At 43.4% G+C, this 27,193-nt stretch overlaps 1 protein-coding gene across 1 annotated transcript in view; it reads right to left on the reverse strand.

The window, feature by feature from the left end:
- The window catches only part of MCC (MCC regulator of WNT signaling pathway), a 447,338-nt gene that overhangs the window by 53,354 nt on the left and 366,791 nt on the right, over positions 1-27,193 (reverse strand). The window contains 5 exon segments of the mRNA XM_072823923.1: positions 1,722-1,870; positions 2,970-3,059; positions 4,042-4,188; positions 22,699-22,905; positions 25,130-25,293. Coding sequence (XP_072680024.1) covers positions 1,722-1,870; positions 2,970-3,059; positions 4,042-4,188; positions 22,699-22,905; positions 25,130-25,293 — 757 coding nt within the window.

Below are 27,193 nucleotides of genomic sequence, written 5' to 3' on the forward strand. Positions count from 1 at the left end.
TAAGTAGTTGTTTGTGAGAACCCTTGGCAAACCAAGACACCATGATAATGTGAGCTACAAGGACCAAATTCTTCCCCTTTCTCTGGTGTCTCAGTTCAGTGCGCAGAAATGAGAAAGGAACCTCCCCCAAGTTCAACCACAAAGCAGACTTGTGAAATCCTAGAATCTGTAGAGAGGAGATCCTCACTCACGGAGGGCCCCTGAAAGCATCTAACTTCATTAAACTGCAAAGGGCATATCTGATTCAGATCTTAAGCACTCCCGGGCCATGTACTGACAGGGCTGTTTTACTGCTATAAGGTAATCATCAGGATTGTCACTCATAAGTATTTCGGATTTAATAAGGAAACCACTTAATTTCCAGATTTGAAATGACCTAGACTGCTGCATTTCCTTAGTCCTTAAGCACTGTATTAAACAGCTTCAAATCAGGGAGGAGTAACATTACAATTCAATCTATTCAGGCTTGCCAGACACAAGAGGAACGGTATTAAGCAACGGTGGAGGGGGGCTGGCATCCACATTTCTTCCTGGTTAGTTCATAAGCTTTTCAAATTCTTACTGTGCTCTCCCACCGAAGATTGGTAGGTCAAGGCAGCCACGCCACACTTGGATGTGATTCAGCAGTGCGCTCTGCCCCTGCAGGACCCATTCTGACTCCGTGGTTTACCAGGATTTGGCCCTGGTCCTTGTTTGCTTTGTCAGCAACCCTCATTTCTGGGATGACCTATAAACCAGCCTTTGCCAAGAGGCATAAGTATAAACTTTAACTACCTCTGTTGTGAGATTTGGGAAGAATCCATAAAACTGGAAAAACTTTCTAAGCAGGACAGTTAGACCTACTTAGAAAGTTATTCTAAATAGGACTAAGTAGGATAGAATGTAGGGACTGAGGATTATGTACATTTGCAAAGAGCATAAATGAAATGAGGCAGCCTCTGGGGGAGCAGGGAGGGCTAGACCAGCATATTTGGTCAACCCCAGAATGCCTCAGTAAGACTGCCTTTGCTGGTTCCTGATAGTTCCAGGCGCCCGGAGGATGCGGACTCAATATTCCGGAGCTTCTCTCTGTGGTTCCTGGCAGCACAGGCAGGCATGCTTGGAGGCCAGCTTGTCTTTCTGACCTACTTGTTATTCAATACAGACTGTTCCCAGGACTTGGCACCTAATCTGCAAGGGCCAGTACGAAATAAAAAGGTGGAACTCTGCTTCATAAATTAAGAATTTATTTTTATTTTTTAAAAGGTTCTATCCATTTATTTGAGAGAAAGAGAGAGAGACGGAGAGCACAAGCAGGGAGAGCTGCAGAGGACAAGGGAGAAGTAGGCTCCCCAGTAGTGGGGAGCCTAACACAGGGCTCGATCCCAGGACCCCAGGATCATGACCTGAGCATAAGGCAAGCACTTAACCAGCTGAGACACTCAGATGCCCCAAGAATTTAAAATGGTGACAGTAGAACAGGAAAGCCAAGTGTGGATGTTTCCAAACATGAGGCTTGTGAGTTTGAATACACAGGTCACACAAGGCCCACGAAGCCAGCCCCGACTGCCATAAGCGCTCCTCTGATGAACAAGAAGGTGGGAACTCCCCACCCACCAACCTGACAGCATCTTTCTATATCACAATTCATAAGCCAACTTGAATTGATCTTTGAAAGAGAAACGAGGGCAGCTCCCCACCCCTATAACACCATCGCTCAAAGTTACAGAATTTCTCCTTACCTATTCAATCGTTCTGTTTCCACCTCAAACTCTCTAATTTTGCTTTCGGAGATGGCAGATCCATGTGAGTAGAGTGTCTGGAAGATTTCCTGGATGTTGGAGCAGTCCTGAAGAGAGTGGGCCAGGTGTTCTGCCACACTGCTGGATACCTGCACAGGTAAGCATGAATCCCCCTCTAGTCAGTGTCACTTTAGGGACCAGTCCTCAGGCATGCTTTGCATGCAAAAGAATTTACAGCTGATATTCCTTGACAACCAGGCACCAGGAAAGGGTTACCCTGATCCTTCTCAGTCTGTGTAGTATGATTCTATGATAAAAAGCTAACTACTGTGAAAATAGCACATAAACAGAATCAAAATACAGCTGTATCCTCTAGGCATGTGTTTCTGGGCAGCCAGCCTGGGGAGCATGCCTCTTTAGAGTTCCTAGATTTGGGGATATTGAGCAGAATCTGTCCTCCCTTCCCCTTCCTGACCCCCTGCCCCTCCATGCCCTTGCCTCTCTGTTTGCTGCAGCCAAAGAGTGCAGCCAGCTCCTTTATTTTCACAGTTTGGCTCTGGCATCGAATCTGGATCCATGCAATTTTTCTCAGTGCAAAATTCTAAATTAGGGCTTCAAAAATACTATTCAGGCTTTCCCCACTCCTGAGGATCAAATAGCTGACTCTCAGCCTCAGCCCCAATCCTAAAAAAAATATTCCTTAGGGAACTAAAACTATTCCCTTTCTACCATTCATCAGCATTTATGGCCCCAAGGGGTTTTTAGGCTCTTCAGATGAAAACCCTGGTACTAAGTGAGAAGGTTCTGGTATTTCTCAGCATTGGGCTACACTTCAAAGGCAGCATTCATCCTCAGTGGAGAGCACATTCCCTTTTAAGAGGCATATGCAAAAAGTCCAATTCTTTCAGAGCTCCCTGACCCACTCAGTCTCTGGGATAGCAGGGTGATATAAGCAGGTACTTTAAGACTTTTATCTGTATTACCAGCAACTAGACATAAGTCATTTCTTTCTGAAAGTTTCCAGGTAGAGAAAAAGAGAAACTCCTTCATAGCTGAAGAAGTAATTCCCTGATGAAGAAACCATGGTACTCTTTAATCTGATCCTCTGGAAGGAAATGGGGTATAATTTATTTTATAATTAACTGGTTTACAGGAGGTGAACTTGGGAAGTTCTGTCATCTACAAGCTGCTGTCTGTGTAGCTCTACTGGGCACTTACTTTCTTGCCTTGTTTCTTGTGAACACTCACCCCTATACTACTGATTTCTGATCCTAGGACCGGCCGATCCGATGATGAAGACTCAGACCTGGTCTTCGATAGCTTCACCCTCTCAGCAATCTTGAAAAACAAAAAATTATCAAAAAATGACATATAATTTTCCAGATAAACTGTCAAGACTGCACTTATACAGGGCTACTGTTTAGCCATGGCAACTAAACTGATTAATCATTTTTCTAAAAATAACTCACTTGTCCAATTTTTCCACCATCTGCTTAACCCATGGTTTCCCAACCTCAGCACTAGTGACATCTTGGGTTGGATAATCTCCGTTGTAGAGGGCTATTCTGTGCACTGTAGGATGGCTAGTGGCATCCCAGGCTCCTAGCCACAAGATGCCAATAGCACTCTAGTTGTGACCATCAGAAATGTCTCCAGACATTGCTAAATATCCCTCGGGGGGACAGGATCACTTCTGGTTGAGAAGCAAGGGTTTGACCTCACTTATTCAACTTGATGGTTGAGAACAAATCTTCTTGTGGACTGGTAGACTACCAGGGAAAAGCACATGTGTCATTTGAATACTCCTTCTGGATTAGACTCAACCTATGGGCAGCGATGGGGCTGCTTCTCTAACTGCCACGGCCTACCCACCAGAATCTATTTTTCTGCAAGCAGGGCTATTGGTGCTATGAGAAGGGAGATCACTGATTCATTTACTCAGGGTCCCTTTCTGGGCTGAAACTTGGCCCTGAGGAGCAACTATCCATCCACCCCTTACTATTGTAAAACCTCACAAAATATTGCATTTTCTTTTTTTTTTTTTTTTTTTTTTGCATTTTCCATAATGACTTGTCAGCTATGACCTGCTCCTCCTGGCTGATTAATGAGAGTTGGCATCCAGGTCACAGCTGAGAGAGACTTAAAACTACCAGTGGTTTATTCCTCCTTGCAGCCCCAGCATAGGAGGCCTTTGGAGTACAAGGGATGCCCCTTGGGGCCCTATGAGCTCTTCACATGACTGTACAGCAGCAATGCATGGTAGAAGCTGGTGCTGATTCCAGATAAAAGAGCAGGGTTCCCGCCCGCCCCTGGAGCTCACCTTGGCAATGGGAATATCATTGCTGCTGCTGCTCGTGCTCAGCTCCCCGGTACTGGGGTTAACTGGGCGGTTGGCGGAAGTGAGGCGGCCAGGGCTAGAGGGCCCTGTGGCCTGCACGCTCTGTAGTCGTGTTTGAAGCTCTCGAACCTGAAATAATAATGCCTTTAGACAGAGTTGGTGGCTTCCCTGGCCAAAGGGCAAAATAACAGATGGCTGGATGGCTGGGTTTTCATTTCCATTAAGAGATCAGCTTCACTGAAAAGCTCACTTGGTTGAGTCCACAGAGAAGTTTGACCTACCACCGGCTGGCCATCAACTGTTCTTTGCAAACATGATCTAAAAATGTTTTCTAAGGCTTTGAAAGCTTCCAGCAGAGATGGCAGGACCATCTTTAAGAAATGTTTATTCATTCTACCTCATGGGCTTGAATGTCTTGGGCAATGCAGATGGAGAACCTGGGATTAAAATTGCCACTCTCCTGGAACTCAAAGCTCAGAGGAAAAGAGAAAAAATAATTTCAATGCAAGTGCACATTAGTGCTGTAAATATCTGCCTAGGGTATTGTAGGAAGCAGACAAGGGGGAAAATGTGTCTTCATCAAAAGTTGACAGGGAAGGAGGGGATGGTGCTTGAATAGTCTTGCAAGTGGCCAGGTCACAGTAGATGAGATGAGTAGGGGCCGGCTCTGATGGGGGTAGGAGTAAGTTGGGGTGGAGAACAGCTTGCACAAGAGCACAGGCATCAGGGTGCTGTACTTGAAGAACTGCATGGTATAGAAGAGCCACATGCACTGGCAAGGAGGGGAGGCTAAGGAGAAGACATAGATGCACCTGTTGTTTTCTCCCCCAAGAGACTTCAAGAAGGGATTATCTGGGGGACAGTGGGAAGGAACATCTAAACAGTCTTTCCATATAGAAGAGAAATACAGGGTCCTTTGAATTACATTTAGAACACACAATTCCCTGCAAAGAATTTAAATATCCAAACTCTCTTCTTTGTGGTTAAGGCTCAGTGATTTCCAAAGTGAGAAGTGCTCCAAGCAAGTGAAAATAATTGTTAGAAATTGGTCTGATGACCTGGATTGCAGTTTTAGCATCAGGAACAATGTGCACCTTGAAGGGTAAACTGATTACAGCACCCAAGGGTCCTTACAAATAGGCACTTGGTTCTGCTGGGGAAGAACTAGCACCAGGACCTCTAAGTCAAGGCTTTCCAAACTTGTCAGTGCACCAGAATGTCCAGGAGGCTTGTTTAAGCACAGAGCCCAGGGCCCCACCCCTAGGGATTCTGATTTAGTAGGTGGAATCTGCATATGTAATAGGCTCCCAGGATCTGCAGATGCTCCCAGGTGGGGGCTTACACCTTGAGTCTTAAGGGACTCTTAGGACCACACAGCACTTCAGTCTCAGAGACAGGAGGAAGGGAGCTGCATCCTTGACAACAAACCCTTCTCTAAAAGCGACTGGAAAGTTTCTCATATTAAGTATCTTGGATGTCTCCATCCTGCTAAGTTGGGAACCATAAGTAATTGAAATTTCAAAAATTCGTCAACATATTAGAAGCCAAAAGAGGAAAATTTCCCTTGGAGCGAATTGTATTCAATAGTGTAACAGGGATCCCTGGGTGGCGCAGCGGTTTGGCGCCTGCCTTTGGCCCAGGGCGCGATCCTGGAGACCCCGGATCGAATCCCACGTCAGGCTCCCGGTGCATGGAGCCTGCTTCTCCCTCTGCCTATGTCTCTGCCTCTCTCTCTCTCTCTCTATGTGACTATCATAAATAAATAAAATTTAAAAAAGAAAAAAAATAGTGTAACAGCTACAAAGTGCCTCACTCTAGGCTATGGCTTCCAGTAATGGGGGCTGATGGAAATGCGGGTCGTCCTCAGAGCACACCAGACAAAAGGCAGACCTCAAAATAGTTTAAAGACTAGAAAAACACATGCTTGTTGAAGCTAAATGGTATTGCTGGTGAGAGATGACAGGGCTTATTCTGGACTGGTCCCCAACAAATCAGGAAGAGGCACAATGCGGGTGCCTTGTTAGGCCACATGGCAAAGCAGGGGCCTGCTTTTCATCCAGCCAGGTTCCTGGCACCTGGGAAACCTCCCAGATGGAGACCATGGATTTCCATTGCCACCGCTGGGAAAGTCTGATGAGGTTCTGAATAATTAACGTTAACACTGCTCCAAAATCTAAAGAGCATCTGAAACCTTCACAAAACAATCCACGGTCTGTTCCTAGAATACCAATTGGCCCACTCACCTTACTTTAAAATATATATATAAACTGTCGTGGGCAATTTATAAAAATTGTCTTAAAATTACCCATGTTACTGGAAAAAAGTTTCTTCTTCAAATCACTCAAGTAAAACATGTCCACTGTGGAAAATTAAGATGGCACTGAAAAAATAAAAAAAGAAAAGGTATCTAATATTCTTTCTTTCTATGTTTCCATGGCTTGTTTACACAGAGGCATGTGTGCCTAAAACAATTTCTAAATCTAAGTATGCATTTTCATTTAAAAAGTGTTAGATCTAGAGAATGTCTTTGAAAACTAAGGAAGGATAAACATGTTTATTGTTGGTCTGCGCTTTATCATTTAATGATAATTGTTAGGCAGTGAAAAAAAAAAATCCAGCTGAAGTGAGTGGAGTGAGCCTGTCATAAAGATAGACAGCCAACTGGATTAAATAGCTTTCTCACTTGTCTTGATTTGGAGGTGGGGGTCTTAATGAATTTAAATGAATAAACGCACAGAAATGAAGGCTAAAACCAATTTGCTGACTCAGCCTAGGCGAAGCTGAGAGTCACAGCTTCTCCTGAGAAGGGAGAGACACAGCTATGGTTGTCCTCATTCCCATCCTTACCTGCTCTTATAGGTTGTGTCATGCCCCTCCCCTGCTCCCACCAAAGACAGGTTCAATTTTTAAGCTTGCAGTATCTATGAATGTGACCTCACTTTGGAATATGATCCTTGTAGATATAATTAAGAATCTCAGGATGTTTGGCAGCCCAGGTGGTTCAGCGGTTTAGTGTCGCCTTCGGCCCAGGGTGTGATCCTGGAGACCCAGGATTGAGTCCTACATCAGGCTCCCTGCATGGAGCCTGCTTCTCCCTCTGCCTGTGTCTCTGCCTTTCTCTGTGTGTCTCTCATGAATAAATAAATAAATCTTAAAAAAAAAAAAAAAAAGAATCACAGGATGAGATCATCCTGGATTTAGGGTGTGTCCTAAATCTAACGACTGGTATCCTTAAAAGAAAAAGGAGAGGGAAATTTAAGACACAGAGGTACATGGGGCGCTTGGCTGGCTCGGTTGGTGGAGTGTGTGACTTGGGGTTCTGAGTTTGGACCCCACGTTGGGCGTAGAGATTACTTGGGGTATGGAGGAGATACAGAGACACAGAGAAGAAGGCCAAGTAAAGATGGAGGCTGAGATTGGCCTCAAGTCAAAGAACTCCAGGACCTACCAGAACCTGGAAAGTCAAGAGCCCTTGGAGGAAGCACAGCCCTCCAACACTTTGGTTGCGTGGACTCCAGAACTATAAGAGAAAAATCTCTGTTGTTTTAAGCCACTGAGTTTGGGGTAGTTAAATAATATGCTCATCCTTCACTGGAAATATTTTATTAAAGAAAATATGTTTATCTCTACAAAACATGTGGTTTGGAGTCATGGGGTAGCTGGGAATCACCACTACCCTAAACTAGGAATCAATACTTATAAGAAAGTCATTCATCATCCTTTCCAGGCTTTCTCAATTGGAGTTCAGCAATAGAACACAGAACATGATTTGAGTGGCCATTTTCTAATTTCTCCTAAAGTGAGTACATAGCCAGTACTCATCTAGATGCCCAGAAAAGAAGGCAATCTATTATAGAGGCTCCTAGGTGGCTTAGTCGGTTAAGTGTCCGACTCTTGATTTCAGCTGTTGTGACCTCAGGGTTGTAAGACTGAGTCCCACGTTGGCCTCCACACTGAACCTGGAGCCTGCTTAAGATTCTCTCCCTCTCCCTCTGTCCCTCCCACCCCCACTCATTTACACAGGCTCATGCCAGCACGCACGCTCTCTCTCTCTCAAGAGAAAAGGAGTCAATCTGTTGCATATATTGGAAACATGAAAGTATGAAGGTAAGATTTATTTTTTTAGGGGCTTGGAGTCTAGCCAAACATTACAACATGAATGGACTCTGAAAAGGGTTAGCAATAGGAGCTTCAAAGTATAAATGAAACATTGCCTCTGCCTCGCCATAGTAGGAAACACTGGGATTCAATCTTGGAGGTCAAGTTCACCAAGCAAATAAAAAGGAAGAGACAACATAGGCAGGGTGGAGCCAGGCAGGGAGAACTCTGGAAGGTCCGAGTAAGGAAATGAGCCTAAAATGCCAGAACGCTGCATGTCTCATTTATACCTTAATGGCTCTCAAAGGGAGAAAGGGTCTTATAAAAATTCATTTGATTAGAAAAGAGAATGAACTGAAATGAGCAAGAATAAGGGGGCGAGTCAAGCACTGGTCAAGAGAAAGATGAGGCTCAAACACAGAGAAATGGGAGCAAAAACAGCAAAACACACCCTAAAGAAGCGTTGCCCAACTTCCGGTAACGATGATGATGTTCTACAGCTGCACTAGCCACACATGCCTACCAAGAATTTGCAAGGTGCCTACTAGACCCAAGGAACTGAATTTTTAATTGTATTCGGTTTTAGCCCATTGAATTCACATATAAATAGAACATAAGTAAAAATAGAATATAAGCCAAATATAAATTATGTGTGGTCAGGAGCTACTGTATTGGTCAGTGCAGTTCTAGAACTATTCAAGGAAGTTAAAACAACTCAAACTCATGGCTGGGTAATTCAATGAATCAGGTCACTACTCAGCACAATGGGGAAAATGGAAGAAGATTTTCCATACAGAAATAGAGATGTTAGCTTCAGACATGCTGAATTTGAGAAAACCATGGGGCAGGTGAGTGAGGATATTCAGTCAACAGTTAGAAATATAACCTAAGAGAAGGAGATCAGAACTGGGCATGAAGTTTAGGAATTTTGCATGTGAATAAGGCTGCCCAGGGAAGAGGCAGGGCAGTGGGGATGACAGCAGAGCCCATACAGAGTGAGGCAAATTGAAAGATAAACAGAGGACAAACGAGATTTTGCTCCAGGAGAGAAGGAGAAAGAGGTGAAGATAGGCAACAAGAAAGGTGAGTTTGCAGATGGGAAAGGGAGGTTGGGTAACAGAATGACTCCCATCTGATGGTTTCTCTCTGAGCAAAGAGCTAAGGTCCTCTGCTAGGAGTGAGGGAGGAAATAGCAGATGTCAGAGATGAGGAAGAAAGCTGATGAGAACCAAAAAAGGAAGAAAAAAAAAAAAAGCTTACACAGCAGCACTGAGAACTCAGCTGAGCTCTTTCATTCAGGACAGTAGGTTGAGTAAATGCATTGTTTTCTTCAAACTCTGGAGACCTCATGAAAATGACACTAAAGACTAAAAAACGGATTAAAAGCTAATGTGAAAAGTACATGCTTAGGGCATTAGCAGAAAGATTTGGGCACGTTCTGTAAATGCAAAGTGGAAGGAAGAGTACTGATGGAAGGAACAGAATGGAAAAGACAAATTTTATCAAATACACAAGGGGAGGCAGCCTGTCAACTCCAGAGAAGGCTGGCAGGGCTTCAATTCAGCTCTGGCAGGTATATGAAGGACAAGAATGAGAAGTAGGCTGAAAACAGGAGAAATAACTGTCTGTATACAGAACAAATGACAATTCCCAGCATATGACAGCCTCTGCTAAAGTAAACAGGTACTCCACCTTCTAAGAACGCATAGAAATGTTGCATGAAAGAGGAACAATGAGAAAGAAATTCACCGCCAAGGTTAAAAGAAAGGCAGTGAAATCTCCAGGTGCCAGAAACAAAGTGGAAAATGAAGCCAAGGTTAGGAGGGAGGTGGTGCTGCAGCAGCCCTGGGAATTGAGAGCAGGGCATAGTGTGTGGGGCCAGCTGGGGCAGAAAGGGGTCCCTGTGAGTCAGGCTGTCTGCACTGATCCTCCTCCATAAGCCTGAACCTTACTGTCCCGCCCTCTATGACAAGTGCACTAGCACTAAGTGTGCTGCCGGAGAAACCGGAAAGAAGCCCTAGAACTGTGCCTAGGAGTCAACAATCCGAAGCCAAAATCCCACACCCAGGACACATTTGGGTACTGGCTGAGTCCAAATCTATAGTAATCTGTGTATTGCAGGTCCCCAATCTTAGAAATTAAGGGTGAGGGGTGCCTGGGTGGCTCTGGTTGAGCCCTTGGCTCAGAGCATGATCCTGGGTCCTAGAATTGAACCCCACATTGGGCTCTCCACAGGAACCTCCTTTTCCCTCTGCCTATGTCTTTGCTTCTTTCTTTTTTTATTTTTTAAATATTTTATTTATTCATTCATTAGAGACACAGAGAGAGGCAGAGGGAGAAGCAGGCTCCCTGCAAGGACCCTAACGTGGGACTTGATCCCGGGACTCCGGGATCATGCCCTGAGCCAAAGGCAGATGCTCAAATGCTGAGCCACCCAGGCATCCCAATAAATAAAATCTTAAAAAAAAAAGAAAAGAAAAGAAAAGAAAAGAAAAGAAAAGAAAAGAAATTAGGAGTGAAAATTGGTCTGGATTTTGCCAGCTGGTCACTGCCTCAGAGACTTAATTTTTAAACCACCCCGGATCACTGGGGGAAGAGGAGACTAAGGCTTTCGTGTCTGGAAGCTGCTGGACATGGAGGGATGATTGTGGAGAAGGATTGATGACACAGGAGAGGCAGCGATCTAAAGCATGAGAGGAAGACATGCGAGAAGAAATGAAAATAAAACAAACACTGAACTAGGTCACAACCAATCTGTTTAGGGTCCTTTGAAAGATAAAAAGATTAATTTCTCTTTTTAAAGTTTTTTATTTACTTCAGTCATCTCTACACCCCCTGTGGGGCCTAAACGCATGGCCGCTAGATCAAGAGTTGCATGCTCTTCCAACTGAGCCAGTGAGGTGTTCCTAAAAAAGGAGTAATTTCTATAAAATATAAAAAAAATCAGGAAACAAAAACAGGCAGATATCAAACAAGAATAGGTAGATGAAAAAAGCCAGTAGAAAATGTAGCCAATGAAGCAAAATCAATGTACCCGTTAAACTCTCAAGTGGATAAAATTGAAAACAGTATTAGTGACTGGAACATAATACGGAGAAATTAATTCAGAATGCAGCACAGGGAACTGAAGAGATACAAAATAGCCATGTGTCCCTGGGCTCACAAACGGCCCACCAAGGGCCCAACATACTTTTAAAGTAGTTTCCAGAGGCAGAGGGCACAAGAAATGACAGAGAAACAGTGTCTGAAAAGAAAATAAATGTGTTTTCCAGCTGTGGAGGCACACCTGAGTTCTAACACTGGGTTCTAACCAGGTGTGGCAGTCTCTAGACACGCCTGCAAATTCTTTGATATTCCCTCCATTGAGTGGTAGAGTCTGAGTCCCCTCCCCTTGCCTGCACCTGGCCTGAGGAACTGCTTCTAATGAACAGAATGTAGTGGAAGCAATACCAAAGAATTTCTGAGGCTAGATTAAAAGGGGACAATCAGTTTTGCCCGCTCCCTTTAGGGATGCTGGCTCTTATAAGCCAGCCACTCCGCTGTGAGGAAGCCTGGTCCACTTGGAGAGGATGCTTGCAGGTATTCTGACCAATAGTCCCTGCTTAGGCCCCAGACATATGAGTAAGGAAGACTTCAAGATGACGCTGGCCCTGGCCACCATCTGACTATAACCACATCTGAGCCTGCCAACTGAACTGCGTGGTTCCTCAGAACCATGCAGACAGTGACAAATCATTGTTATAGGTCTTTCAAGTTTCGGATGGTTTGTTATGCAGCTAAAGCTACTTGGAAAATGGTGGGAAAAAACATAATTGCATATGTAGCAAAAGGCAAACGTAAGGGGAAAAAGGGATAAAGAGAGAATCTTTAAAGCTGGTGGGAGGCACAGCCATGTTAGGTTCTGAGGGCAAGAGTGTTGGTCTGTTTCATTCACTACTGGGTTGCCAGCACTTTGAACCATCTCTGACACAGTGTCAGACTCATTACCATCTGAATATTATAAAAGAAAAAAACCCTCAAAGAACTAAAAACTATCACCTGAAAATATAATACGTAGCTAGACTACTGTGGTAGGCCAAAGAACAGTCTCCAAAGAGGTCTACATCATAGCCTTAGAAAGCTGGGAGTATGTGACTTTCCATGGCAAAAGGGAATTTGCTAGAATGATTAAGAATCTTGAGATGAGAAGATTACCCCTGATTATCTGGTGGACCAAGCAACTGGAAGTATCCTTTAAAGAAAGAAGCAGGGGTGCCAAAGTTAGAGAAGTCTGAAGGTGCTCTGCTGCCGGCTTGGAAGCTGAAGGAAGGGGCATGAGTCAAGGAATGCTGGCTGCCTCTGGTAGCTGCAAGAGGCAGGAAGTTGATTATCCTCTAGAGCCCCGGGAAGGAATGCAGCCTTGACAAAACTCTGAGGTCAATGAGTGAGATGCATTTCAGACTTCTAGTCTTCAGGACTGTAAAGTACTAAATCTGTGTTAGCTGAAGCAATTTATGGCACAATTTATGGCAAATTGTTACAGCAGCAATAGAAAGCTATGCAGTCATCATCAAGGGCATGGACAAAAACAAAGATGTTCTCAAAGATTAAGAATTTGTCCTATGTAGACCTTTATTGGAAGGACTTAAAAAATAAGAAATCAGGAGACAAAAACAGGCAGGATATATGCTTTCAGTAACAAGGCAATTCAACCCAGAAAAAGAACCCTATGAAAGAGATGGAGGTAAGCACAAAAACTGGCATGGCAGCAGGGGCAGAAGGAACCTTCCCATGCTGCCTGTGAGTGCGGGGACTGGCAAGCTGTTCTGCAAAACTGCCTTGTAAGGCTTGTCTGAGTAGGAATACGCAGACCCAGGATGCTGCAACCTTACTGCCGGACAAGTATTGCAGAGAGAGTCCCACCCAGGTGCGAGGGGCATGTGCAAGGGTATGTGTGCTGCACCGCTGTCCGTGGTAGTGGGAAGTCTTGTTGCTAGCACAGTCCACAGGGCAGGCAACCGTACAGAATACAAGACAGCCGCTGGCATGTCAGCGGGATGGGATACACAACAAGATGGACAGACCCTGAATCAGAGGAGGACAAACATTATATGGCCTCATTCATTTGGGGAATATAAAAAATAGTGAAAGGGAATAAAGAGGAAAGGAGAGAAAATGAGTGGGAAATATCAGTGACGGTGACAGAACATGAGACACCTAACTCTGGGAAAAGAACAAGGGGTGGTGGAAGAGGAAGTGGGCAGGGGGTTGGGGTGACTGGGTGACAGGCACTGAAGGGGGCACTTGATGGGATGAGCACTGGGTGTTATGCTATATGTTGGCAAATCAAATTCCAATAAAAATATATACAAAAAAAAAAAAAAAAAAAAGATGGAGAGACCCAGAGTGCCGAGGGAGAGAAAGGAGTCTACAGCACAACATTTATGTAAATTAAAAACAAGGCATAAAACACTATGTATGAAGACATATACAAAATAGGAAAAGGAAAGGGGATATAAAAGGAATAAATAAATTAAGCAAAAGACCTTTCACGGATCAGTGAGTGTGCTTTTAATAGAGGAACATAATTAGCTTATCTCTCTGCCCTTGCAGGCTAAATAAAAGCCAACAAATGAAAAAAAGTAAATACAAAGATGAGAGATCAGGAGCCTAAGAGGTTATGGTAGCCAGACAGCGAGATGCTGGTGACGAAGAACCTGGTACTGGAGCTGGCAAAGAAACATCCAATGGTGCGGGCACAGAGTAGGGCTTCCAAAGTGGGGGAGAAGGGAGGCTAGGACAAGTGTAAGACAGGTCAGCTCCTGGACACTTCCATCTCCCAGGACAGCTGGAGGAATGCAGACAAGACAACTGTGCTTGTTGATAAAGTCATCTGTGCATGTGGTTCACAGGCGAGTGACATGCAGGAATGAAAGGTGGCCTGGGAGTCCTGAGCAGGATTAGAAACACTGTCACCAGCCAGAGAAGGAGTCTGTTCCACTTACAATGCGCAGCAGTGTTCACTGGGTGGCTGTGATTTCAGGCAATTAGTGTAATTCGTAATTTCACTGTGTAATGGAGCTGGTTGTGATGAGGGGATTTCTGCCCTGCAGAAGGGCCACAAGAGCGCTTTTTAATGAGCTTCGGGCAGTTGGTCCCTTCTGCTTCTTGAAGACCAGCCTCCTCAAGTCCAGACATGTGGGTATTTTGCAGAGAACCGCTCTCTGACTGGAGATTTTATAAGACTTTTCTTGTAAACTTCGGACAAATGAAGAATTCGAATGTATTTACAGAAAAGATACATTTGTTCCTATGAATCTCATTTACACAGTGTTTCAGGAAAGTTGTATTTCATTGGTCATGGCAACTTTGTGTAAGCTGAAACAGAAGAGGAGGAGGACCACAGAAGAGAAGGGAAACAAACCCAACAGCATTTCCATTCTCTGAAGATGTGATAGGTGCATCATTTCCTCTTTTGTTCTGCAGACTTCTGGAGAACCTGGACCAGATTATCAAGATGGCTGCATCAGGGAGCAGGTCAGGGTTCTGGCTGCCATCCTAATTTCTTACCAGCTTTCCAACAAAGGGAGTCAGCTACTTGCTTCAAAGCCAAGAGTTCACCTTTAAACAGCGTGATCTGGGATTTAGGAACAGGATTTTGAGGAGAGAGGCTGGGGATGGGTAAGCAAACATCAGTGCCCACAACCAAAAGAGTTACCTCACACCTCCCAATTTCCATGGCACAAATGTGCATGAAACCCTTTTAGAGTAACTAGAACTGTTTCCACAGAAGACATGAAAAGAATCATAGTTCTGAGAGTTCTCTGCCTTGGATCCCACACTTCACACTTCCTCAAACTACAGAGAGGAAGGGCGACAGGTTTTACCAATGATGCTCTGAGTTGGGCTCAAATCAAGATAAATATACATACAAGTAACTTCTCTATGAAACAAACTCATTTTGCCTTCGCTTAGTGCTGTCTTGCCATGCTAACAGGATTGGTCTGTAGAAGCCTAAGGAATCTGGTGCCCATGTTACTGTCACAGAGGATGATTTACTATTCTAGTCTGTGTGGAAGCAGGTGATAGAATGAGAAAGAGGGGGAAGAGGACCCAGGAAAAGCATCTGGACAACAGGACAATGAAAACTGTATCCCACAATAAGGCTACCAGGGCCCAAGTTTTGGCAATAGTGTAGACTAGGACAAGATTATCGAACTTCTGTAGGGCTCAGTTTTCTCATTTCTAAGAAGGGTTTAGTACTGGTAGCTATCTTGTAGAATTCTGATACAGATTAAACAAGGTGTGTATGAATCAGTGCTCATCACAAGGAAATGCTCAAAGCATGTTCAACGTTTGAATTTAGGCTTTAAATCCTGCTTTGCCTTCAGAGGTATCTCTTTTCAGTCTGAGAGGAGTATATTTACTCTGAAAATGTTCAGAGAATGTTAATACTATCAATATTAACAGGTTTTTAACAATAAGCTATCAAGATTACATTGAAAAAAATATTGCTTTGATAAGTAGCACCTTGTAAAACTATCTGTTTTCCTTTCCTGGATGAGCATGGGAAGATGTGCACTGTGCGGGATAATGCCTCCTTGCCTTCAGAGCCCTAGGGTGCCCATGTCCTGCTGGATTCCAGGACAATCACATCCTTCTCTGACCTCCCTCCTCTAGCTCACCCTCATGAGCAGACAGAGCAGGGTAGGCTCTTTACACCAAGTGGCTTTCCCCTCAGGCACCAGGCTCATCACTGCCACACTGTGTGAAGAGATGGTGCCAGAGAAGCTGAAGTTCTCTCTTTCATTCACCTTGCAGGAAGAAAGGTAAAGATGCTTGGAGAGGCTATTGGCCCACGTCCAGGGGGTGACTGAAGGACACCCCCTTCGCCTTCCTGTCCCTGGGTACTTGTTGGGATCAAGATGAGGAAGTATGCCAAGGTCCTGCACCCCATCCATTGATTCAGTGGTTCATGAAAGGGCCTCGGCACATATCCTTCAAGCTTCCAACGATTCTGACATGCACACTGAGAGCCACCGCAAGATGGAGGGTCAATAGTCTGTTTCTCTGGCATTCTGATTCAGTCCAAGTCTATCTGGTATAATGCTCAAAGCAAACAAATCAGCTGAGCTAGGAACATTTACTGCTCAACAAATATCCACATGCTCCTTCACATTCCTCAGTCCCTATAGTTAAGTGGAACATCTGTCCAGTTCTGCCCAACTGGCAATGAGTAGAAACATGTAAGTATGGGGTAGGTCCTTTCAAGGGATGTTTTAGATGATGAGTGCCATCAGCCTGGCTCCTTGAATGACTGCATGGAGCAGAGCTATGTACTCTGCTATGTGCTCATACTCCCAAATCTGTGCTGGACATGCAGTGCAAGCAAGAATTATGCTCTTTTCGTGTGCCATGCCACTGAACTTTGGGGAGTTAATTTGTAACTGCTGTATAACCTATCCTTATCCTGACAAATATATCGGCAACACAAAAGAAGAGCCACTTGAGTGAGACCCCCCCCCAAAAAAAAAATATATAGGTTGGAAGGACAGCACTGGAGCCAGATCTCACTCCTTTCAGCTCCCTTTTTCATGGCCAGATTAGGGTTGAGAGTGTTAAAACAGGTGGTCTTTCTCTCTTTCTCTCTGTTTGTGAATTTAAACTTAATTAATACCAACAGTGTCTTTTTCATATATAAAAAAAAAAAAAAACTCCTAAGAAGAAATGGGATAAATGAGATATGAACAAAATTCCAGCAAGGACAAAATAGAAGACTATTTGTGTATGACTACCAAGTTGTTGAAGCTGGGAGATGCGAATCACTGACTGTAATCCACTTTTTGTTTAATTTGAAAATTAAAGAAAAGTATAAAGAAGAAAAATATGCCTAACATTTCACTGCCTGGTTTTAGCCTCTATTGATATTTTAGCATATTAGTTTTCCTTCTATTTCTATGTATATATTCCTACCTATTAAAAGTTATACAAAAAAATACATTCATTTAAAGAATAAAATTAGAACACTGTAGAGAAATTGGGAGTACCCCTTGACCTATACTCCCAGGTACTTGCTTCTCCTCCCCACCATAACCAATACCATTTGTTTATATTGTTCTAGTCTATTTTAAATACATGCACATATAGCCAATGTAAATGTATACACATATAAATTCATAGTAAATTTAAAGTACCATTTTGCAGCTCTGCATTTTCCATATCCAGACACTGTGGTCAAGAAAAGCATCATGGAGGGGGAGGCAGAGCAGAAGGCACTCAGATGGGACTCAAAGCCAAGTAAGGCAAATCAGAGATGAATCTTTATTTAACCTACATAAGGTCACAACAATTTCACTTCCAGAAATATCTCCACTGTGACTGATTTTTAGTTAAAAATATCAAAGAGATACTGACTTAGCATATAACAGGAGACAATTCAGACAAAGCAAATGACTGATTCAGAGAGAGACCATGCTCTGGACACATCAGTATAACACTACAAATCTCATTTCCTGGTAGGGGTGGGCAGCCTACTAGTAAATAGATACAACAAATGAATGAGTGAGTAGAAAAAAGTACATAATAAAATACACAGTCAACTTACAAGGTAATTACTCTTTTTCACAGGCCCTTTGGCTTAATTTGGATTCTTCTTTCCAACTCATAAACGTGACCACTGATGGGACAAGTGTCCTTAGAGATGACACAAGATGAATACTGAAGATGGGATTGGTGTTTAGAACCAAATCAGTATTTAGAAACTGGCACCAGTGGAATTTAGAACTCCTGGCTCCAGGGGAGGACACTGAGGGATATAGAAGAGGATGCTCTTTATAAAGCCCCAGTTGGCGAGTGCATGAGACATGCTTGAGCTGTGTGTTGCACGCACACCTGGCTGAGTGGAACAGCCCTGGACCCTCACATCCTCCTGGATCTCTAGGACAATGACAGTGGCAGAAACAGTGCAGCTCCATGACCCCTGTCATTAGCACAAACTTAAAGGTAGCCTAAAGGATATTAGCCTCATCTCCCTGAAGCAGAAGGGGCTGGAAACTGAGTTCAACCATATGGCCAAGAATTCAACCAATCATGCCTATATGATGAAAGCCCAATAAAAACTTTGGATACTGAAGTTTGGGTGAACTTCCCTGGTTGGCAATACTCTTGAGTGTTGCCTGTAAAGGAGGTAACATCATCCACGATTCTACCTGGAGAAGACAACAAGAACTGCATTCGGACACCATCCAGACCTGTGCACATTTTGGCTGGTTCTGATTTTTTGCTGTAATAAAACTCTAATCTTAAGTTTTAAAAAAAGTGACCAAAAGGAACATATGACAGGATTTTTACTTTGAAAAGCTTCAGAGTTAATGGTCCTCAGAGAGCACAATGTATGAAGGAAATTTCTCCTTTTGCCTGTAATGTTCCTTTCCCAGCTTCCCTTCCCCTCCTCCCCTAAGGCTACATTATCAGGAATTTGGGGCAACTTCCCTGTTTAGTAGGACGAGGTGAAGGCAGAGGAAATGGGCACTGCAACATTCTAGATATTTACTCATCCTTTTTCCTGGCCAAGGAGCCAAATGGCAGCCATTTAAAAAATCTGGAGTTGGGTCCTCATTTATATTTTAAAAGACTTTAGCTGAACTGGGTGATTCCATTTGTATTACATGGGTCCTATGAACACAGAACAATGAAATCTCTTCATAAATGTAACACCACATTTAGGGATCAGGACTAATTGGTTAGGAAAAGACAGACACTTGTACCTTCTTATCACTAGTGGAAATATTGCTCCTTTCCCCTGCCCCAGCCAAGTCAATTAACTGACCCACTAAGGGCTTTAAGACATTTGGAGGGAAAGCAGACGAAGTAGAGAAGTAGAAATTTGAGATAAACATGACTTTTATTTAGTTCAAGACAATGTGTCTTCTAGTCTCTTGAATTTATTGTGGTGATGACCAGAGACTCAAAGCAGAAATCAGATTCCATGGATGAAGTAAGTCCAGGAGAGGCTTATGAAATTCATTTACAGACATGCTGAAAATACCCAAATTGGACATGGGGTACACAGGAAAAACTCCTGCCACCACCTCAGGCCATGAATTTGCATAATTTTCAGAAGAATTTTTATAAAATCTCAGAAGGAACCTGTATGATTTTGATTCAAGTCTATGATACAATGGGACACAGATTCATGAGCCTGTGGTCATAGTTTTACCAAAAATTTTACCAAACTATGGCTTACCAAAGTATCTGAGGAAGGCACCGATCATTTTTGCTAAATGGCAGTTGACCTAAACAATTAGGTAAAAGATGAAAATAGTGTGGAGAAGCTGGACTTATCATCAAATGTCTCTCTTGTGGACTGCCAGGGCTCCCCACTGTGCCCTGTGTTCTACTCTCCCTACAACATTGTAACAACCTGCTATTATAATAACCTGTTGACCTGCAAGTCTCCCTAACATCCTTCCAGCCAACGTCTGTGTCCTGTTTATCTCTGCAACCTCTCTGCCCAACACAGAGGAGATGACCAATCGTATTCATGAAGTGAATCAATGAATGAATGAAGAGTAGAGTGTTCCCTTCTAGAGTAATTAATTCTACCTTGCCTAAATTAAGCCCACTTCTTGACATGTGAGGAAATGAGTGGTTATATTACAGAGCATGCAGACATAAATGATTATCTCATTTAATAATGAGCTGGGACCAATAATAAAAATTGTTTGCCTGTTGTTCCTTAGCTACTGCTCTACCAAGTAGCCCAATCTGTTAACTGATGTTAAAGATCTAATTTAATTAAATCTTGAACAAGTCTTAGAAAACCTAGCGAGAGCACTCTGTTTAATTACCGGCAGAGGGCAAGCACCAATCTTATTCATATGGTCAGTTCAAATTCTTTACAATGAATGTGGGCAATGAAAAACAAAAACAAAAACACAGCCTCTACTGCTTTTCAGGCAAGTCTGATGAGCTGTGAATCCAGACCTGCTCTGAAGACAGCAAAGGCAAACAAGCCATGTATCATGTGGTATCAGAGAATGGAAATGAAATGGTAGCTCAGTCCTTCCAAAGAGCTATGCATCATGAGGAACAGGAGAAAATGAACCACAAAAGACAGATTCCTCCTCAAGGAAATGAAATATATTGGGGAGAGCTGGGTGGAAGTGATCCAACATTTAAAGTCTACTGAATGGTCATTCAGAGGCAGCTTAGCAAATTCTACCAGACGCACAATTACTTTGAAATACAGAGAAATTAGTCATGGGTAGGTGTACAGATTCCTGAGGACATTTCCAGTTGAGGAAGAGACACGAGTTCCTCAACATTTTATTACTTAGATATAATGGAAATATAGATCATGTAAAACCTCAAAATTTGAAAGGTAATAAGTGTGATCAGAAAAAAGGTTGTCTAAGTGCTTTATGAGTATTAATTAACTTTCCTGCATTAGATACTATTCTTATTCCTGCCTCATGGTAGAGTCAATTGAGGCACAGAGAGGTTAGTAAACTTGCTAAAAGGTTCATGGTGACTTGGTATGTCAACCTGTGACCCCAGATACCTCTAATAGTATTGCCCCATTATGCTGTTTTTGTTTGTTTTTTGGATTTTTTAAAAAAATATTTTATTTATTTATTCATGAAAGACACAGACAGAGAGAGAGAGACAAAGACAAGGCAGAGGGAAAAGCAGGCTCCATGTAGGGAGCCCGATGTGGGAATCGATCCTGGGACCGGGGGATCACACCCTGAGCTGAAGGCAGACATTCAATCACTGAGGCACCCAGGCATCTCTTTTATTCACAAGAGACACACACAGAGAGAGGCAGAGACATAGGCAGAGGGAGAAGCAGGCTCCCTAAGGGGAGCCTGATAGAGGACTCAATCCCAGGATTCCAGAATCATGACCTGAGCTAAAGGAAGATGCCCAACCACTGAGCCAACCAGGCACTCTCCATTATGCTATTCTTAACACTAACCTCCAGAGTGGGAGAAAATACTTGCATGAAGGGGGACTGGCTTTTCATCCTCTGCTTGTCACAATCCAGGGCTGTCTTGCACATTAGTAACTCAAGTTTAGAGGAGGAAATTTATTCTAAACTACAATATGTAATTATACCTAAGACCAACATTTCCCTCACAAAACTTGTACCACCAGAATGTGCATGCTAAGAGCAACCACACCTAATTAGGGCATTACTCATAACAACAAGGGAGTGTAACCCAGGAAATTCCAGGTGGTGTCGGCCTCAGCACAAGTACATTTCATCATCTTGCCCTGATAAAGTCTTTGCTGACTGGGATGATTTATACCTGCTGATGCAAGTGTGGAGAATGGTAGCCCATACAGCTGGGGATGGAAAATAAGCTTAGGCATGTGAGTGCAGACAAAATCATGCTCCGATATGAGAGGTTGGAATGCTGGCCTTTCAATTATGACACTAGCCACAAATGAGGACAGGAGTCGATAATGTTCAAAAGTAGTAATTTCTTTCATATTCATAAATCATGGCAACCAAGAGAACTTGTGTGTGTGTTTAGAACAGAATGATGTACACATGCTGATCTTCCTGAAGATAGGTTATTGCCAAGGTGTTCTTTAAAAGTAAGGGAGAAAGCAATGGTGAAGGATGATGTACTTTCCCCCCTAAGTCAACTTTAGCTGAGTGCAGAATTGCCAGTCAGAGCACAGCTAGAAAGCAAGCTGCTAATATTGCCAGGATTGAGAAAGAGAGTATAGTTGGTCTAGTAATTCAAAGTGAAGTTCAGAGGGAATGTTTCTGATTGAAGAATTCATTGCTCTACCCCAGACCAATCACAGATCAAATTCACAGCCAAACAAAGAAGTACTTGTGGGTTCCTGAGAAAGAAACTCTGTCTTTGGACAACTGAGTGTGCTTTAACCATTTTGCCAAACATGACTCCGCTGAAACATGAGCTCCTTTAGCAATGCATGTATTTCCTAAGCAAGTTGTTCTCAAAGCTGCTCTAGGCCACAGAACCATTTGGTATGTTGGGGTGAATGCTGGGAATGACATACTTATAAATACATATACACATATACACACATATGATCATCATAACCGTAATAAATGCAGTAGAGGTGAGGACATTTCGCATTAGACTCATCCAGGTAAGTGAGAGCAGATACTACAGATTTAAAGAAAATTTTATAGAAGAAGCTGCAAAGGGGAAAATTCTATATATTTCTGCCAATTATAAAATATTACTAGCCTATCTTAAAAGAACATTTTAATTGAGCTTGGGGAAGACATGCATGTCCTGGAGAATGGTTTGAGAATCACTGCACTGATATAATTTTACCATCCACTTAGATTTGTGTTTCCGAGAACAGTGTTCTTTTAAAATCTTACCTGCACACCTCAGCACTTCAAACTACTCCCCTTTTGAGAAGGACTTCATGATCGGAAAGGGATGGAGATTCCCAAGACTAGAGATGCCACAAAACTCTCGGGGCTGCCCTTGGCTCTGTATGCTTGTTTGCATCCTGGCCCCACAACCTGGGGGAAAGACTTGGCTGTGTGGGACCTGGCATGCTCACCCTCCTCCGGAGCCGGTCCCGCTCCTCCCGGATGGCATTCATGGTGGCCTTGGTTCTGTTCAGCTCCTCTTCTTTACTGCACAGCATGGCAGTCAGGCTCTCATTCTCTTCCCTCAGCCCGGCCAGCTCCTTCTCCCAACGAGACCGCTCTTCAGCCAGGTTGGGATACAGGTCCCGGCCAAGTACCCCCTCGATCTCCTCAACTGTCTGAAAAACATAAAGACAAGCCCAGTGGGTTCCCTGGGAGAAGGGGGAAAAAATGGGCAGTATGGGAGTGTGTGACGACAGAGGAGCGGGTTCTAAGGCACTTTCACTGCCAATGGTAATCATGACTACCCACCCCTCCCCCCAATTACCCTTTCCCCATTTTCAGATAATGGCTCCGTCATTCGCCTGGGTCACAGTCTGTGTTTCCAAACAGTCCCCAGAATAAGAACAACATGGTCCCTTCATGGTCCATTTGTCTACCTTTGGCTTTCACGGCCTCATCTACACAAGTGCTGAGGTCCTCCAATGCATATTCTGGAGTTGGAAAATACATATAACCACACAGCAAGCACCTTAGTGGCCTTTTCATAGTGCAAATGTGAAGTGGCAAACAGCATGCAAGAGCTAAATTGAGGTTTCTCGAATGACAGGCCTCCCATGTTGCAACTCCAGGAGACCAGAAGTCACATTACCATTTCCAGCTTTTAGTGTCACACATCAGAATTCAGGGGTTCAGTCCCAAGATGTGAAAGACAAAAATAAACCTCGGTGACACAGAAAAGATGAAGCTCATTTTGGATGCTTCTGAGGCAGCAGGGATTTAATTAATTAATAAGACAGCTATGAGCTAAAAAGAACAGAATCTTAATAGTACTTGGAGAGTGTTTTTTTTACAAATTCATTTAAAACACATTATTAATGGAGAGGAGAGATGCATAAAGTTAGGGGAAAAAAAATAAGTAATTCTGCTTGCTTTCAGAAACTATTCATTCACATCCATTGCCCTTTGGCATAGGAAGCAGAAGCCAACTGATACGGAAAAGATGGATGATTACCATGTAGGGTAGAAGACAGATGTGAGGGGACGTGAGGAGAAACAGGCAGTCTCAAAAATGCAAGAATGTGAGGGGATTACACCCTTGGACTCCCACATTGGTTCCATGAAGTTACCCAAATCTTGCCACAACTTTCCACACATGGGGCTTCATCCTTTCCCTCAGACCTGAGACTCTTAGCCCCTCATCAGTCGATTCAGGTCCACTCCGTTCTTTGCTGGCTGGCAGAAACCCTTGAGCCCCTCCTGCTCTCTCAGTGTCGAGGCTGGGGCTAGCACCTAAGCGGACATTACAACTGAATACAAGGCCTGGGAGACTCCAGCCAAAGAAACACCAGTGGCTGCCGCCCCAAACCACAACAACTTTTTATTTATAATTGAGATGAATAAGATGGAAAACCAGCTGGGTTATCACTGTGAATTATGGTTTACCTTGAGATACCACAGCTCTTTTGTGAAATCCAAGATTCCTGTGGACAGAAACTTGGACCTAGTGTCAAAGACATTTTTCAATAACATGTCATGTTTTCCCTTATGTAGGCTCCTCACAGAGGAGCCTACATAAAGGTTTGAATTGCTAAGCCTAGGCTCCTCAGCTGTGGTGAAGTTATATACAGATAGCAGAGGCTCTGGTATCAATAGGCCTTGGTGTTCCTATTGCTCAGGAGGAGTCAGTGCAGATGCAGCACATTCCTCATCTGTGCTCGCTAAGCACTAAGATGGATGGCTATGCAAGGTATGGCTGAGGCTAGTCCCGTGTGCTCAGGACACATGACTCATTCAGTCCCTCAACTTCCCTCTTGTTAGCACCATGAATTGGTAACTTCTGAACTAATAGTCTAGAGTTAATCCCAGTTAATTCTACAACTCACAAGTGCTGCATGATGGGCCACCCTAAAATGATATGGTACAATACAGGTAGTCTAAGAATTTTCAAGGAAATCCTCATTTCTGATGCAAAGCCAGTGATGATCTTGACTGCTGACATGACTTTTTTTTTAAAAAAAAGATTTTATTTATTTATTCATTCATGAAGGACACAGAGAGAGAGAGGCAGAGACACAAGCAGAGGGAGAAGCAGGCTCCATGCAGGGAGCCCAATGTGGGACTCGATCCCAGGACCCCAGGACCATATCCCAGGCCAGAGGCAGGTGCTAAACCGCTAAGCCACCCAGGGATCCTGACTTTTTTTTTTTAAAAAACATGACGCAGCCCAACACAAATTTATAGGGCTCCTACTTCTCCCTAGTGGTCCAATGTACAGTATGGTTTTCTTAGAAACATTCATTCCTAACAGGTATTTGAGAAAACCATGCTTCAAAGAAGAGAGATCTGATCATTTCCCTCATATGCTCTCAGAGAGCCAGACCAAGGGTGGGAAGCATATACCTTGATGGCCAAGTCACAGTGCTCACTGGCCGTGGTGAGCTGCTCAATGCGCCTGTCCACTTCGGCCACGGAAAGGCTGCAGCTGCTCTTCTTCCTGCAGCAGACAACATTCTCCAGGCCTGTCAGCACTCTCTGCAGCTCTGAGTTCAGGTCACTGCAATTATCTGTGAGTGAATATGGAAACGATGAGTTAAGCAGGCAGGTGGGTTAGGAATGCTCTCTGTTTCACTCAGAAACAGAGGAACCCAGTCGGGTAAGACAGAATGGCAATAGAGCTTGATATTCTTGGCTTTAATGCTATGTGGCCTCATGTCATAGGCTATTGGCACCGTCTCTGAGCCTTAGAGCCAAGGTAAAGCCATTATTAAGGAGTTTCAGACCATAGCCACTTTCTAGACAGCCATGCCACTCTAAATGCTCTAGTCTTTCACTGGAAGGCAGCTGTGTCTCAAATTCTTTGGTACAAACAAGGAAAGGTCTCAGAAGGGAGCTGCTGGGACTTCAGAAACCTTCTGGCCAACCTTCCTCCTTAACCATTCAGATAAGTATAGACTCCAGAAAGACTTTTAGCAAAAATCTCAGAACACTACTAAACAAACAAAACAAAAAGGCCCAGAGTGAACAGAGACACTAGGCATTTTTTAAAAAATAAAAACTATAAGAGATAATTTTTGCCTCCATTGAGCTTATAATCAGGACTATTTTCTGATATGACCAATCAATGTATTATACCATTGCAATTTAACCCACTTTTCCATCAGGGGAAAAGTAAACTATTCTAATAAAGTTCATATTGTTCTCCATGTAAAAGTCTTGTAAACTATTCTAATATTTGATTCTGACTTAAAAATCTGGGTTACTTTTTTAAATGAGAGAGAGTGCATGCAAGAGGCGGGGGGCAGGGTGCAGAAGGAGAGGGAGAGAGAGAATCTTAAGCAGGTTCCATGACCTGGAACTCAATCTCACAACCCTGAGATCATGACCTGAGCCAAAATCAAGAGTTGAATACTTAACTGACTAAGCCACTCAGGTGCAAACCCTGGGTTACTTTTAATTGCTGGATATCTAGGACCTGATCTGGGAAGAAAAATTAATTATAATTTTAGTATGAGCTACAAGTATTTTAGAAGATAATTTTGTTGGGAAAAAAAAAATCCCCTTTAGGTCAAACACAACCTGCTATTTTGGATTACAGCAAGAAGATGCAACTTATAAGCCATCTCTAAAAGTGCATTCCTCCCCTACCTCCAGTCTGTCCCACATGAAAGAAGCTCAGTCTCTTCAATTTCTCTTTGTTCCTTCTCCCTTCTTGTCATAGGTTCCATGCACTAAAACAGTCCATTGCTTTCAGTGCTTATCTTTGGAAGATGTCAAAAAACTCAGTACCACAGAAACAGAATATATCGGTCAACCTTATTTGACTGCCTGGATCTCCAAGTTAACCTGAATCTAGAGAGACGACAGCCAGAGGCTTTCACACCAACCAATGGACACAATTATTCCCCTTCTCTCACATCTGTTCCTTCCCATCTCTGTGAATGACACTACCATCACTACCATCCGCTCAGTTACTCAGGTTACCTGTCAGGCAAGCTTCATTTCCTTTGGCCTCACATCCTAAACCCAATCCATCTTGGGAGTGCAACCTCCAAAATGTATCCCCAAAGGCACCTCTTCTTTCTATCTCTACCGATACCACCACAGTTCAGGCTACCATCATTTCTTCACTGAATCACCTGAACAACCTCCAGCCTCCATTCCCCACAATGCGGCCAAAGTGAGCCTCTCAAGAACATAAGTCAGATGTTACTCCCCTAGCCCAAATCACCTAATGGCTTCCCTCTGTCATTCAGCTTGAGTCCAAACTCCTCACCAGAGTCTGTAAGACTCTGCATGCTCAAGACTGATGATGTTCTCAACCCAGGCTGCACTGTGGAATTTACTATGGAGCTTTTATAAATAACCCATGTCCAAGCCACAGCCCAGACCAATTAAATCACAGCCTCTGGGGGTGGGGCTGGAGCACTGAGAAAAATTTTAAAGTTCTTCAGATCACTCTCCTAT

This window comes from Canis lupus, chromosome 4, assembly GCF_048164855.1.
Source record: "Canis lupus baileyi chromosome 4, mCanLup2.hap1, whole genome shotgun sequence".
Classification (NCBI taxonomy): domain Eukaryota; kingdom Metazoa; phylum Chordata; class Mammalia; order Carnivora; family Canidae; genus Canis; species Canis lupus.